The sequence below is a fragment of the Oreochromis niloticus genome, linkage group LG14 (genome assembly GCF_001858045.2).
Source record: "Oreochromis niloticus isolate F11D_XX linkage group LG14, O_niloticus_UMD_NMBU, whole genome shotgun sequence".
NCBI lineage: Eukaryota > Metazoa > Chordata > Actinopteri > Cichliformes > Cichlidae > Oreochromis > Oreochromis niloticus.
The window spans coordinates 12021162-12037342 of NC_031979.2; the positions used below are offsets into that span (position 1 = coordinate 12021162).

The 16181-nt window shown below is 39.5% G+C and overlaps 1 protein-coding gene across 3 annotated transcripts in view; it reads left to right on the forward strand.

Moving 5' to 3' along the window:
• The window catches only part of pde2a (phosphodiesterase 2A), a 173203-nt gene extending 157488 nt beyond the window's left edge, over nt 1-15715 (forward strand). For all 3 annotated transcript variants that reach the window (XM_005454349.4, XM_005454350.4, XM_019345186.1), the window contains 14 exons: nt 732-906; nt 2625-2737; nt 5150-5227; nt 5340-5462; nt 5560-5630; nt 5975-6097; nt 6185-6272; nt 7957-8004; nt 8316-8390; nt 8534-8633; nt 9531-9643; nt 10491-10529; nt 10656-10762; nt 12383-15715. In XM_005454349.4, coding sequence (XP_005454406.1) covers nt 732-906; nt 2625-2737; nt 5150-5227; nt 5340-5462; nt 5560-5630; nt 5975-6097; nt 6185-6272; nt 7957-8004; nt 8316-8390; nt 8534-8633; nt 9531-9643; nt 10491-10529; nt 10656-10762; nt 12383-12617 — 1488 coding nt within the window. In that variant the 3' untranslated portion in view covers nt 12618-15715. The remainder of the gene's footprint in view (nt 1-731; nt 907-2624; nt 2738-5149; nt 5228-5339; nt 5463-5559; nt 5631-5974; nt 6098-6184; nt 6273-7956; nt 8005-8315; nt 8391-8533; nt 8634-9530; nt 9644-10490; nt 10530-10655; nt 10763-12382) is intronic.
• Nucleotides 15716-16181: the final 466 nt, after the last annotated feature.

The window sequence follows — 16181 nt, forward strand, 5'->3', positions numbered from 1 at the left end:
AATCATACGGTGGAGAGGCAGCATATATATTGAAAACAAAAGTGGGCCAAGCATAGAACCTTGAGGAACACCACAATAAAATAGGCAAAATGATAGCATTTAGCATCCCTTCACAAAACACACACAATTAATGAAACCTGACAGACACATATTTGTTAATTAGACAAGATGAAATCAAATAAAAGAGTTCTTATTGAGTTCAGTGACGGCAGCGGGGACAAAGCTGTTTTTATAACGCTTTGTCCTGCATCTTGGAACTAGAAACCTCCGTCCCCAGGGAAGAAGCCGAAATTCACCCCGTAGAGAATGGGAACCATTACTAAGAATTGATAAAGCCATCCATTGTACCTGTTTAGTGTACAGGGAGGCTAAACAGGGCTGTGACTCACCTATCAGACGACTGGACCATCTCACTATCCAATTCAGTGAGTTTTTCTCTGCAACAGAGGTCTGACCAAACCATGCCACCAAACAAAAAGATAAAACAGACTCAATAAAAGGATGATAAAACAAAGTTAAATTGTTCAGTCAATGTGGAAATGAGCAAGTTTCCTAAGGCAGTAAAGGTACTGGTGGCCCTTTTTCCAGACCAATTTGCAGTTCTCATCAAAATTCAGGTTTTCATTGATTATGGTCCCAAGATATTTATATGATTACACTTGCTGATTGTCTCCCTATCCTGTCAGCTGTTAAGTAAAGACAAAACTGTGTGTGTTCGTGTGTGAGCACAGAAAGAGTTTCGCATCCCAGCCGATCAGGGCATTGCCGGCCATGTGGCAACGACTGGTCAGATTTTGAACATTAAGGACGCCTACTCCCATCCTCTTTTCTATCGTGGGGTGGATGACAGCACGGGCTTCAGGACTCGCAACATCCTTTGCTTCCCCATCAAGGATGAGAATAACGGTAACAATGCATGAACACACACATTTGGACTTTTCTTTTCATACCAGTGAATACAACACAAAGGGATTTCCTGATGAAATCATGCAAAATATACAACCCCATGTACCAAAAAGTGGGAACTATGTGTAAAATGTTGATAAAAGCAGAATGTATTAGTTTGCAGAACATTTTAATGTAATTTGATTTGACAACAGTTCAAAGCCTGTTTGAAATTGGAGGTTAGCAGCACATTTCAAAACAGTTCAGGCAAGAGGATCAAAAGCCTTAAACATAATGTAATGCTAAAAACAAGACACCTGGCAGAACAGCTCACATCTCATTAGGATAATTAGTAACAGGACTGTGTCTAACAAAAAAACATCCCAAAGTGTCTTTTACAAGTAAATATGGGGAGGGTCTCAACACTCAGGGAAGGGCAAATTGTTCAGTAATGTAATTCCAGAGAATTTGGGGAATTCGCCACGTACAGTAAGTAATATCATTAGAAGATGCAGGGAATTGAGCGAAAACTCTTTTGGCAGAGGACAAGACTTTAACCATTACTGAGTAGCTCTGGTCTGCTGGCCTCTGGCAACACTGCATTAAACATGAACATGATTCTCTAGTGAATATTACTACACATGATCAGGACAGCTTCTGAAAACCAGCAGATGCAAACCATCAGAGCATCAAGTTAAAGCTCTATGACGCAAAGAAAAAAGTTAAGAGAGGCTGACGTGAAATGTCTCCTTTGGTATGAAAATATTTTTGGAAATCATGGACATGGATGTTATCAGTGTACAGTTCAAAAACCAGTACCTGTACTGGAAAGAGGATGCATTAGTGCACACTGCGTAAGCAACGTACACATCAATAAAGGGTAAATATTGATATGAAGCAACATTTACTGCCATTTAGACGTGTTTTCGGGAAAATGTTTGATTATTTCAGTATAAAAATCCAAAAAAACATTTTGTACATTTTCCAAGAGCTACAATAAAAGAGAGCAGGTGCTGAACTGGTCTACCCCGAGACCAGACCAGCATTATTTCACAAGAAACCCAACAAACAAGAAGAACTGTAATAGATGTCGTGCGAAAACAGAAAAGTATCTTCTCACAGACTTGTATAAAAGCTAAGCAACTTATACCAGATTTAAAAACATCATATTTAGTGCATTATTGCCCTCTAAAGCACCTTTACTTTCTGTTTTGTTTTTAAAAAAAAAAGTGTAGCTACATTCTCGGAATAGCACAAAGAGAGGTTACATCACGTCCTTGAGCCTAAATGTATAAAGTGCACTTTAGACCATCTTCAGTGTTCCAGACTTTCAGAAACCTCTTCTCCATTTTGATGCTGCTGCCTAATGGTTTCTGCTGTAGCCACGGAGAAGCTTTCCATTCAATGTCATTTGTCTCCATGTAAAAAAAAAAGCTGTCTGCAGATCATATTAACATTTTAATTTCAGAGCTTTTTATGTGCAATTAGGTTTGACTCCACCGTGAAATCAATTCAAGTTAGCAGACCTTTTTGACTCGACGTTGACTTTTGCCGTTTGTGCCTCATTTTCTCGTCCTTGTCGTTTCCTCTTCCACTCTCCATTTTTCTTCATCAACTTTCTCCCGCCTCCATCCATCCCTGCATCTCTCGCCCCTCTTCCTGCTTAATCATTTCCTCCCTAATTGTTCCACCTTCCTCTTCTCCTCACCCCTTTCCTCTTTAAATCTTCCGTTTTCCAGAAGTCATCGGCGTTGCTGAGTTGGTGAATAAGATGAATGGGCCGTGGTTCAACCGCTTCGATGAGGATTTGGCGACAGCTTTCTCCATCTACTGTGGCATCAGCATTGCCCATGTGAGTCTCTTCTAACTCCCTTTAAATCAAAGAGAGTAAGTTGTTAAAAATAACACACATACATGAGCACGTGAGCAGAAATAATTGAATTCCAGTAACTATTATTTTAAACTTCTCACTTTCCAAACTTCCTCCTATTATCTCTGTGAGAAGCACTGAATAAATCCAGACTGCTACACAATTCATCTTCATACACACTGCCTCTCTCGGTCAATAAGTCAGCTTCATTTTTAAATAATGTAATCTCTGCAAGTTCCATGCATCCTTATAATGATGCAAATATAAGTGAGTTTAGCATTTACAGTATATCCATCATTAGGAGTCTCTCCCCAAAATAGTTGACGCTGTCAGAAAGATTGATCCCGTCCTGGCGAGATGAGATCAGCTCAGCGGGAGTGAAATGCTCAGTCGAGGCAGAGAAGAGGAAAGTCTCGAGGGAAATTTAAGGAGATTCAGTCAGATGGAAGTGAGCGGCTTTCGTGGTGCAGTTCATTGGCATTGTGTGATTGCTGCAAACTAAACTTATTAACATACTTCCAGCTGAACAGCTGTGCGCGGCTCACAGAGACGATTATGAAGACGATCACGTCTGTGATAATAGCGATGAACAAACAAGGAGAAATATATTTGTTATCGCCCACAAAATCTGTTGAAATATTGTCTTTTTCATCCTTCACCACCCTGATCTCAGATAAAAGAAAATGTCTTCTAATAAACAGAGTCACTTCATGTTGAGTAGCTCCTGCAGAGTGTGACCTCTGAATGACTGCTGGTACTTAATAGGTTATCTATAAACTATAAATATATTTGATAGAAAAAAAACCAATTGCTTTCGAGGCCACTAATTAATCATTTAAAGCACAGCCAGATATATTATTCATCAGATCTCACCCAGTATGATGCTGTAGAGTACTCTCAGGGTTGTAAAAAGCTCCCTCATGTACTAAAAGGTAAAGCGGGGGCCAGACGTAGGGCTGTGAAAAGCCCACGAAAATTAAAACATGCTTGTTAATCATGAATCACAGGTTTACCATTTGAATGTGAATGTAAAAGCAGTAACAAACATAATATGTGTGTAATCACAAACTGGTGAGAAAACTGAAAATGGCTTTGATGTGCTTGGAAAAAGGCAGTGAAGAATATTCCGGGTAATCCGACAAAAGCCCAAACAAAATACGAAAGTCCAACTGAGGAAAAACAAACGGGGAAAAAACTGAAAGGTGCCAAAACTCAGAAAACAAACAGAGAGGCGCAAGAAGAGCAGACACGAAGGTTGGCAAACTGAAAGCTGAAGAGGATTAAGAGTTTCCTTCAAAGCAGCTAAACATGTTTTTCAGCCATATAAGTTGGGCTACACATACATGGGTTTTGGGGGGGGGGTTCACTTTCATTAAAGAAAAAAATCCATACAACCACTGTTTTGTCCACATAAAAATGCAAAACGAGATCATCCCCGAGTAACAGGTTGCGATAAAATGCTGATCATATAGAAATGTTGGCCAGTCAGAGGCCTACAAACAATAACACGGCACAGAAGTCTGACATCAAAAATCAGGCGCACGTCTTAGAAGCAGGAGCAAAAGCTGAAAATCAATTATAATTTTCTGTAACATATGTTTATAGTGGCTTTGTGCCTTAATGTTTGTTTCCTGAATGTCTTTTTCAAAGGTCAGTTTTCAGAGATCAAAAATGCTTTTTGTGTGTGAACGAAAGGCCAAAACAAAAATCTGGATAATTTATCTTGTTATTATCCATCCATCCATCCATCTTCTTCCGCTTTATCCGGGGCCGGGTCACGGGGGCAGCAGCCTAAGCTTGATCTTAATCGTGTTATTAATGACATCATTACTCTTGTTAACCATAAAAATCACATAATTTAGGAAAACTGGTAACCTGATTTTTTGCTTCAGTGCATCCAAAGATGGTAAATGCCATTTATTTAGTGCATTTCTACTGTATCTGAGCACTCAAAGCATTTTTTTACTACATGCCTCATCCACACACTTGCTTTTTTCTATGCATAAATGATTTTTTATCAATGGATGCATTGGAGGAAACGCTGTAAAAGACCATGAAGACAGGGAGAGTCGAACCACTAACCTGCTCTACCATCTTTGCCACATCCACCCACAAACATACTTTCAAAATAAAAGAGAACTTCATCTCTCACTAGCATGTAGTCAGTGGTACTATGAAAAGGAAAAAGGTTCCAGCTGGAAGATCGATCATAAGTAGGGGATCCTGATAACATAATATTTCACTGAACTTTATTACTTTATATCACAAACATCTAATTTAATTTCTTTCTTTCTGTTTGTCTTGGCCGTTTATCCAGCTATCGTGATGATATAATGAATTCATTCTTACTAAACATGAATTAGCAACGTTTTAATGTGCCGTTTCCCCCTCCAGTCTCTGCTCTACAAGAGAGTCCACGAGGCTCAGTTCAGATCCCATCTGGCCAATGAAATGATGATGTACCATATGAAGGTAAAATCACATCTCTTCATCGCACAAACTCACTCTCGCACAGCGACGCGCAGCATTTACTGACAGTGTCCATGCGATTTACTCAGTATGATTCAGTATGAGTCTGTGGCAGGTTTCAGAGGAAGAGGTGACTAAGCTGCTGGTATCTGGCATCGACCCAGTGAACGAGATTGACCCGTGCTTCGCCGAGTTCACGTACACGCCGCGCTCCCTTCCGGATGACACCACACCGATGGTAAGGAGCAGAGAGAAAGAGTGTGTCTGAGTGCCGACAGCACAAACATTTAAAGAGAACAAAATCTGATGTAACTGCTCCTGTTGTGTGTCTGCAGTGCGTTCTCAGCATGTTTGAAGACATGGGTTTCATCAACACCTATAAGATCGACATGCACACGCTCGCCAGGTCTGACATCCATCAATTTATATGCTGCGTATAAGAGTCTGTGTTTTAGATCATTTTCCATCAGCTATTTAAATAAAGAATATTTACTTTATTTATTAATAATTCTTGGGCTACATTGTTAAGTATTATTGACTGATTGATTGATTGTAAGCTATAAGAGCTAAATCCCTAGGAGGAAGAACAGAGACATAAGCTGTTGTCTTGTAGCAAAATCTTCAAGTCAGGTTTGTTTTTTTAAAGCTGATGGAGAGATGGGTTGTGAATGAGAATTTCTGGGGCTACCACTGAGTTACATGTTGGAAAAAAGTCATAAGAGTGTTTTTAAACTGTTGCCTTGGTGCCAGGTTCTGTCTGATGGTGAAGAAAGGCTACAGAGACCCTCCCTACCACAATTGGATGCACGCGTTCTCCGTCTCACACTTCTGCTACCTGCTCTACAAAAACCTAGGGCTGTCCAACTACCTCGAGTGAGTACACAAGTCTCAAAAGACTTTATAATGACGTTGTATATCATTTGTATTTAAAATGATTCTCCTATGCCTGCTGTCTTCTAGGGATATAGAAATATTAGCGCTCTTTGTCTCCTGTATGTGCCATGATCTGGACCACCGTGGCACCAACAACTCTTTCCAAGTGGCCTCGGTAAGAGCACATACTATGCTTTTGTTTTATTAGAAAGCAATAGGAATGATACAAAAAAATAGGAAAATAAACACTGCCCTAAGCAGGGCTGCAACTTTATGCATGCAGACAAAAAATGCATTATGTTTTTAATCTTCTGTTCAGTCCAAAAGCTGATATAGGGAAAATAAGCACAATAATAAGTAAACAAAACAGGGAAATGAGTAAGTAATCCAAAAACACTAGGAGATACAGGGAAACTCAGGGAGGTACAGCACTGGGGTACACACAACTGCAATGAACAGAGGGAGACAGAGACACACCTGATACAGGGAGGAGAGGTAGCAGGTGCTAACACAGCTGAAGCCAACAAATATAACGAGATGGGGAAGTAAACACATCACAAGACACAGAAAACAGGAAGTGCGACACAACTAAAGCAGCTATTCGATAAATAGAAAACTAAATACTAATTAGAGCAAGGAAAATAATGATACAAATGACAGCTAAATATATACAAACCCACAGGAAGGGAACAAAAAATAGGTACCAGCGTGGTACCATGAACTCTCTTAGTCTTTTCATTTCTTTTAGTAGTCTTCAAGAATAATTCTTCTGCCTTTTTAAAGGACATTTAAAGCTTTTCTTTGGATGTTTCTATTAAGATGATCCCACTCTGCTTCAATAATGTGTACGTCCGGCCTCTGGGAAAGCCAATCCATGACTGATAGATAATCCATTGAGATAAATAGATGGATAGATGGATGAGCAAAAGGCCAGATGCATCGAGTCCTCTTTAGGAATCACCTCAGTGCCACAAAAATATAGTTTTATGCCCGTGAAGCTGTGTTTGTCTTTTGCATTTTTCATTTTTTTATATATGAGTTCAGTAATTTTAACTTATATCTATTATGGTATATACTGTGGTATCTTTCCACTTATTTGGCCTGTTTATTTGGGCTTCCTATCCTCTCAAATACAGAGTGTGTATTCGAGAGGATGGGAACAGTGACCTGGCCTGCCTTCCCAAATCGCCCGCTCCTGAGGATCCCCAGAGGACTGCAGATCCACTCTGCCCAGATACTAAGCACTCAGATGAGACTGAGAGAGAAAGAACACAATAAGAGGAGATAAGAGACAGAAGAAAAGAAGATATTGCAATACATGATAGTGGTTACTGCATTAACAATATTGTATTAGTATTTATTGTTTACTGTAAATGAAAAAAGAAAAAAAAACATATAAATAAATTAAAAAGCAAACGTTAGGGGGATGTTATTTGTGAATCACTTTCCCGGCCTGACGAAAGCCAGGAAGGCGAGCAACGCACAAACTATTTCATTTAACATGACAACAACAGTGGCGGTGACGATAATGTTGAAAATTTTACTTTAGATGCTCGAGATGAAGCATCCCGGATAATAGCGAGGGTTGCACGGTTTTATCAGGGTCTAACCACGAGGTGATTAGAAGCGTGTTGCCCTGCTACACTCTAATCAGGCACAAACCTAAATGAGGCAAAGTAATCCATCATTGATAAGCTTCTGTATATATATATTTTTATTTTATTTTTTTCAATTGAGAGCTGCCATCTCCTGTTAAAGAGAAAACACTGCTACATTTTATTGGAGGATGTTGATTTGAATCAATGTGCCATGCATACTAAAAGGATTGTGTTTCAATTGTTTGTCTGTTATATTTCCAGCAATCTGTGCTGGCTGCTCTCTACAGCTCAGAGGGATCTGTGATGGAGGTAAAGTCTCTCAAAGCTTTCGCACTGACTGTGTAAATCTTTATTTCCTATGACAGAGACGATGAGATTGTGCGATTACTGGTATAGGCTTGCTCCTTCATAGTTAATGAATGCCATTATCTGAGCGCTGCTAATGTAGTGTTCTGCTAGGACATCTAGTGGCCAAAATCAATCTTGACAATTTTTTGCAGCAGCGATGAGGCAATGTGAGGAATTTAAATTGGTTTTTGCCTTTTGCATTGCAGCATTAGTCACTTTAGAGTCACCGTTTTCTAACACGTTTTGTCATTATGCTTTATTCGCCACGCCAGAGACATCACTTTGCCCAGGCCATCGCTATTCTGAACACTCACGGCTGCAACATCTTTGAGAAGTTCTCCAGGAAGGTGAATTATCAAACCCTCTCTCCATTCATGCATTTCAACAACTTTCTTTTTTCTCTCTCTCTCTATCTCTCGCTGATTACATATATTTCATTTGCTTCTTTCACCGCCTATGCAAGCTAACGATTTTTTTTTTATGTCTCTAGGACTACCAGCGCATGTTGGATTTAATGAGAGACATAATTCTGGCCACGGACCTTGCTCACCACCTTCGCATTTTCAAGGATCTGCAGAAGATGTCTGATGGTACATGTCACATGTTCAGTATGCACAGCCACGTCTCTGCTGTTGCTTTAGACTCACACCCGTGAACAGCTCCAGGCTCGGTTCTGATTGTCTATTCACACTGAAAGCAAAGCAATATTTCTTTTTACTTCTCCTTAGATTAAAGTGGCCTGATTTCACACGGGAAAAGAAACAATATAGAACATTAGAAGTTCACTGTTTCATTCGGTCAGTACAGTAAAATTATGCATTGCTGAGCTGAATGATGAACTCATAGACAGACAGACAACCCATTTTCCTCTGCACTATGACTTGCTTCTTTTTCATGAACTGACTTATTTTGCAGAGATCTGAGGTCACGCTTGCAACATTCAGCTCTGACATTCTTAATAATCCTCCACTTTCATTGGACTATTTACCCTTTAGAAAAGACAGTTGCTTACACTCTTATGTAATGTAATTGGCTGTAACCTCCAGGCCAGTGGTTTGTTACGCTTGAATGCAACCAATTATAAGTTATCCTGAGTGGATGTCTCCTCAGTGGAAACAATTTCGAGCCGTTAAAGCAATTCAAGGACATTAAAAACCACTAAATGAGTTAGCAACTTTTTCACACTCTAGAATAGGTGACTTGTCAATCATGGAGTAGAATACTGAATGAAAGTGTAGAGTGTTAATAGGCACTGGAAAATCATTTCTTCCTACCAAACATGCAAAGTCTGCTTATCTAACATCCTGTTGTGACCTTTTTTTATTATCACTTCTATCACTTTGCATATTGGAGAGTAAAATGAACTTTATGCAATGAGTTTGAAGCATTTTTGCTTCGGAATTGTGTGATTTTCCTCTGAGATGAAAGTCAGCATCATTGCTTGAAATGCTGTTAACGCAGAGCGATGCCTTTTGTGTGTTTTTCAGATGGATACAATCCAAAAAGCCGTACCCACCACTCCCTGCTGCTGTGCCTGTTGATGACTTCGTGTGACCTGTCAGACCAAACCAAGGGCTGGAAAACCACACGCAAAATTGCTGTCAGTTTGTGTTCTGCACCAGTATACGAGAAACATTACCACATATTTACTAGAACTTGCGATTTGTGGCAAAAATGTTGTATTAATGTGTTTAATTTAGTTAAGACTGTTAATATTTCGGTATTACTGCAGTACAAATTTCAAAAGCTTAGTGGAAGTAATAGCTGTAATTATTTTGACCTTGTAAACTGCACACTGTAGCAGTTTGTTGTAAGTAAGAAGAAAATAGAGGCTTTAGTGTGATCTGGTTCATGCTGCGTTTGCTGATTTGCAGGAGAAAGAAGTTTCTGTTTCATCTTTTAACAACACGACTAAAGACTTCTAATTAACAGTGTTTGTACAGTGAAACTGACCCATTTCTAGGACATTGGAGATTATGAGATGCAAAGCTGTACAGCTGGAAACAACCTTTGAGCTGTATTCCATTATTGTCTATTCTGAGAAACCGCACTCCATTTTAGGATTATGTTTAATCTTGGCCTGCCCCCTTTCCAACACCAAACCCGTAAACCTTGCCCCAAATCCTCCACCCTCAATCTCCAAACACCTAAAGCAAATAAACTGTAAATCCTTGTTCCCAAAACCAATAGCACATTTCTGTGGAAGACTTTATTGGCTTTTACTGTGCTCATGATACATTATCATCTCAATAGCAAGAGAACACATTTTTATTAGTGAAAAACCCCAATCACACCAAATATTGAACTTTAATAGAAGTGACTTGCAGTTTATGGCAGGTAACAGCATAAAACGTTTGCATAAAAGACAAATAAACTAAATTTCATACATAACGATGTCTCTGTAAGTATGTTAAGACTTTCAAATATCTGCTGCTATGTTCCAACAGGAGCTGATTTATAAAGAGTTCTTCTCTCAAGGAGACCTGGTATGTTTTAGTGTGCGCTAACTGCTAAATGACATGTGAAAATAGTAACATGTGGTGAAAGTGTGTTATTGTACGCCTGACTGAGCTCATTAATCATAGCTTAACGTTGTGCGTGTGTGTTTGCAGGAAAAAGCCATGGGTAACAGGCCCAGTGAGATGATGGACAGAGAGAAAGCGTACATACCGGAACTGCAGATCAGCTTCATGGAGCATATCGCCATGCCGATCTACAAGTGCGTACAAAACCTGAAAGCAGCACAGACTCCTAATTATTGGACCTGTTTTGGTCCTTTTATCACACAAAGGATTTAGTTTGAAACGTTGCTCTATGTGCTTAAAACAAAACTGTAGATTATGTCCAAATTATCCCCTAATTCTGTCTTTTGGCTGATTGTTTTGGCATTCACTCTCATCAGCACTGTTTTTACTGTGGTTAAAACTTTTAAAACTAACTGGTGGACATTTGAGCATCTTAGTAACTCATTTAAAGGAACAAGAACAGATAAAGGTAGATGAATTCATTATGTCGAAATTAACAGTTTGAAATTAATGTTAATTAAATTCAGCAAATTTAAATAAGCAAGTGCATCACATTTGCAATATAAAGACCTTTAAAGTGATAATCATAGAGAAATACGTCTGAAAAGTGAAGCCAGCCTTATACCTGCCACTCCTTCTAATGGCCTGCAGGGGAGGCGACTCTACTGTTTCATTTCATATTTTGTTGAATACAGCATGATATTTATTTGTAAATTATGGTCGCAGGAGCTCAATTCAATTGATATATGTATATTTATATAGTGCCAAATCACAACAACCGTTACTTTAAGGCCCTTTACCTCAACATAAAGACACTACAATGTACGACAAAAACTCCAACAGTCAGACGATCCCCATGAGCGAGTAGTAAGAACTCCCCTGCAGGCTCAGGGGAGGGGCAGCCATCTCTTCTGTGACCAGTTGGGGTGTTCTTAAGAGTGAAATAAACAATGAAGCAGGACTACTTCAGTCACTAAGACAGACAGAATAAAGCATAGATGTAGCTTCTAGGTCAGAATGTGCCGAGTGGCTTAAAGCTGCATTTTATCTGAAGGCCACCAGATGGGGTTAGTTTTGGTTGCAAAAAGATTTCCGCGCTAATAGAAGTGTGTTGGAAATCAGCTTTCTATCTTGACCTCTTGAAACACTTTTCTGCTGATTTTATGGGCTCAGTAACTCATTTTTGTTCTTATTGAATAACAAATGAAGTCTGTTATGTAAATCTTGTTCATATTACGTTTCAAAGTGGAGGTGGCATGAACCACACTCGTTAGCTAATGACACAAGTCATCATCAATGAAGATGGTGATGGCAAACGCTCATCTCGAGGTTTCGGAACAGGATTTGAAAAACCAAAGGGTGACGACTTTTATACCACCTGTGGTCGCTTCCATTTGAGCACACATGATCATCAGATTCTCAGTCAGACCCAGACCTGGCACATGACATCTGGTTATTGAAAAAGCAACCAAACAAACACATAATGCTTAAAGTGGAAGCTTGAAAACAGGACTTCATCACTTTGGCCACTAACATTGTCTATATACAGTTTATTTTGATAATGTGCTGTGTCTGCAACCTGTGAGAAATCAAAATGCCAGTTACTGGATGATTAAATACCCGATTGCACGGTTCAAATCATTACATGACGTTAAATAAATAAAATTAAAACAATAATTATATGAATGATTAATCCATTTCATTTAGAGTGGCATTAACTGAACAAACTATCAGACTGGGACATTGAGGACTCTTCATTAGCAGTCATGTGTAGGCCTCACATTAACACCAGCTGCTGCCTCCTGTCTTCTCAGGCTGCTGTCTGAACTGTTTCCCGGGGCCACCGAGCTGTACGAGAGGGTGGCGGCTAACCGTGAGCAGTGGACCAAAGTGTCCCATAAGTTCACCATCCGCGGGTTGCCTAGCAACAACAGCCTCGACTTCCTGGACCAGGAATACGAGCTGCTGCAGGCCCAGGGCGCTTTCGGGAGTGACGACCACTGCCTCAACGGCTGCCTCGACGACACAGAGGGAGGGAGGGGTCAGTGACGGCAGCAGGCTGCGGACGGTTTTCGTCGAGTTTTCCGTGGTCCCGTAAGAGGCTGAGGATACCTTTTTAGCGACCTAAGAGTCACGGGTCTCTCTCTGCTGTCAACCACTTAGATGCTTAGGAGGCCAGACAGGACGGGACAAAAGTTTCAAACTGAATCAGACGAGCGATCTGAAACGAGCGCTGGAGCCACACGTCTCCAGCTGAAGATGGCAGAAGGTGGTGACTTTGTCAATTTCAGCAGCTATACCGGGATAATAGGTTTTTACCACTAGTCACAAGCTCATTCATACAGTACTGATCCTGATTAAGATTGTAAAAACACACAGCTACACTGACACACACATATGTACATGCACATACTGTCTCAAGATGGAGGGGGGAAAAAAGATTCATTGTGACAGCAGAGACTACTTCAACATGTAACAGTGAGATGAAAGTGCTATAGTTTCTGTAAAATGTGTCATAAAAGCTTATATTGATTTAAAGCAGCTGCCATAGCCCTCACCTGATGCTTATGAATGCATGCTGTATGGACACCTCATGTTTTATTCCTTTTATCTGGGTCAGTGTTTATTTTTTTTCCATTAACTAAGAAATGAATGCACTCCATCTCCATCTCCACTCCGTCTCAACACATTTTAGTTACAGCTTTTCAGGATATGTGTAATAATAAATTCATGACCATCAAGATGCACGGGGAGTTTTTGTTTCTTTTTAGTGAAACACTTCTTGCTTTTTTAGGTGTTTAGGGGACAATTTGACAATCACTTATTAATGACAGAGTCACTGATCCCTGACCCTTCTTCATTCATTAAACACTGAACTCAAAAGACGCTCACTTTATTCTTCTCACCATCTTCCATCTGTCACATTTCCTCTTCATTTAGGTCATTTTCTTTTCTTTCCTCTTTTTTCTATTCTTAACTAACTTCCTCATGAACCCACTTTAGGTAAAGAGTAACCAAATCCCTTTAAAAGATCCATCTCATCTGTAAGTGCAAATGTGCCAGAGTAGAGTGTGTCATTGAGTGTGTCATATGGATCTGCCTTATTGCGCATCTTTGCTGCCTTTCTTAGAGCTTTTAATATATAAAAATTGAAATAAAGAGTCTGTTTAGTATGTATGTTGTATATTTGTTATAGAGATAGCGTGAGTATCGACGTGTTTGACTGAATGATCAGCTGAGAAGATGTATATCTGTGAAATACCCGTGTGAAGAACCTCAGATGTCACAATCGTCATTTCACTTCTTTCTATTTTATCTGCACAGCCACCCTCGGGTGTCCCAGTCAGACATAAAAGCGTTTTGTTCAGTTCTCAGTGCATCCAGATTGTTGTTTTTTTTCTTTTTTAAAGGAACTAGAGATGTAGCCATCACAGAAATGACTCTTTCTTGGAACCATCCAGCAGTTCACTATTGCTGCACTCCAAAGGAAGCGTCAGAAAGTTATGTTCTCAGCTTGTGCCTCATAGAAAACCTGACTGGAGTTTTATGTTACAGTACGCTATTGCTCAGTTTTACCTTACGATGCTTAAAGTAGGAAATGCTGCAGAGCAATGTGAGGAAAACCGCTGAATAGTTACAAAGAGAAAGTGGACACCATTGCACGTGGGCTGCACAGGGAGGGGGCGGGGGATGAGTGAATGTGTGGATGGGCACGAGCGTCTACGTGGGTGAGAGAGAGGTAGTTAAGAGCAAGAGAGAAATGTTTGGTGTAGCTCTACAGAGGCGGTGTTCACAGAAACGAGGCTGACACAAACCTCGAGTGATCTACCAGAATTTCTTCCTTCTTCTCCCCCCTTTCCTTTTATGCTGCCCCGATAATGTTAATGGAAGAAGATGAAAGCTTCTTTTCATTTTTTTTTTAAATCGCAGGTTATAAATGTAGGATTTCTCTTTGAAAAGTACCTTATGAACCCTCATGGGATCCTTTGAAGACAATTAGTGAGGAGCCATTAATGAGGAAGGTTAATCGCCTCTAAAAGTCGTGTGATGTATGTGTGAAACCAAGATTGGGATATGCATCAGCGCTAGCTCGATTGAAGTGCTTGATCTGCCGTGGACGAGATAGTTTTGCTGCAAAGTTTGTAAAGGGCATGCAGACGTGTCTGTATAAGAGCCACTCTCTCTTTCTTGAACTCTTTCTCTCATTTTTTGTTTTATTTTTCAGTTCTTTCGAAACCAACGTTTCACATGTACTTGCCTTTTTTTTCCATGTGCAATATAAATTGTCTGCCTCTGTGACACTGCATAGATTCCTATGTAAATACCTATGCCTCTTGTTAAATTATTGCTTTAGGTCTGAGTTGCCAAAGCCTTTTAAGTGTTAGATCATGATGTTTCCATTGAGAAAAGAAACACAAATCAATGGAGTGTGACAATTTTAATCCTAAAATGCTTCAGTTTTCTATCACGATTGTGTATCTGTCCTTTCTTTTTTGTTTGTTTTAGAGAGTCAGGGCTAAATGTGCCAAGCAAACATTTTCTACTTTCTTGGCAAGCTGCAAAGTGAAAAAGAAAAAGAAAACAAAAAAAAAACACAAGAAAAAAGAAAAACAACAGACAGAACTTCAAATATTTTTGTTCTCTAATGTTGGAGTGTCAACGAGGGCTGTGTTCATATTTGACTTTTTCCGCTACGTCACGACAGCTTGTCAATGGATTGTGAACACAATCGATTTCCCATCATCACAGAGCAGCGGGACTCGAACCTGTGACGTAACGTCATCGTAACAATCACCTGTGACATAATTGTTAAAAGTGGCAAAAATATAATTGCTGTAAATATCAAGAGTTTCAAAAGAAAACGTTTCTTGATCGTCTGTCATTATTTACAATGGGACTTTTTTTTTCCAATTCTGTAATGTGTTTAAAGTGGTTGCCTCCTGTTCTCCTTTTCTTTTCTTTTCTGTTTTTCTTTTCTTTTTTTTGCTAAGCCATTTTTGAACAACCCTAAGCTCAGACTTTAACGAGGGGATGAAAGAAAATTATATGTTTGTTTGGGATATACGTATAATATATAACCCAGGCAAATCTGAAATGTATAAATGATGCTTATACTGGCCAATAAATCCAGGATATTCATCTGTTAATTATTTGTTTCATTGAGTTCTGAGTGCTGGTGATCTTGTTCTTCTTCGGATGTGTTGAACAAGGACAATTTTCAGAAGTAGGCAAATGTGCAACATTTTAAATCTTTTTTTTTCTTGAAATAAATCTGGTGAAAGGCTTCTCGGTTGTCCTTTCTAAATGTGCGTGCACACCACATGCTGCACTGTGTATTATGTTGTCTGGAGCTGTGTATTTGCATCTGGCAACACTGATTTAGTCGTCACAGAGGCACATGCACTCATGGTTACTATGGCTAAGCTAACATATTTGGGAGGGGCTCCTAGGACAATAATCTACCTCTAAAACAATTAGCATTTCTCCTGTTTTTACATTAGTTTAAATAGAAATTATAGAGCTTGTTCATACAGCTATACTTTTATTATGGGAAATTACATTTAAATTATATGTTATCAGCCCCTAGTTGAAAATATTCCAGTATACAGTTGT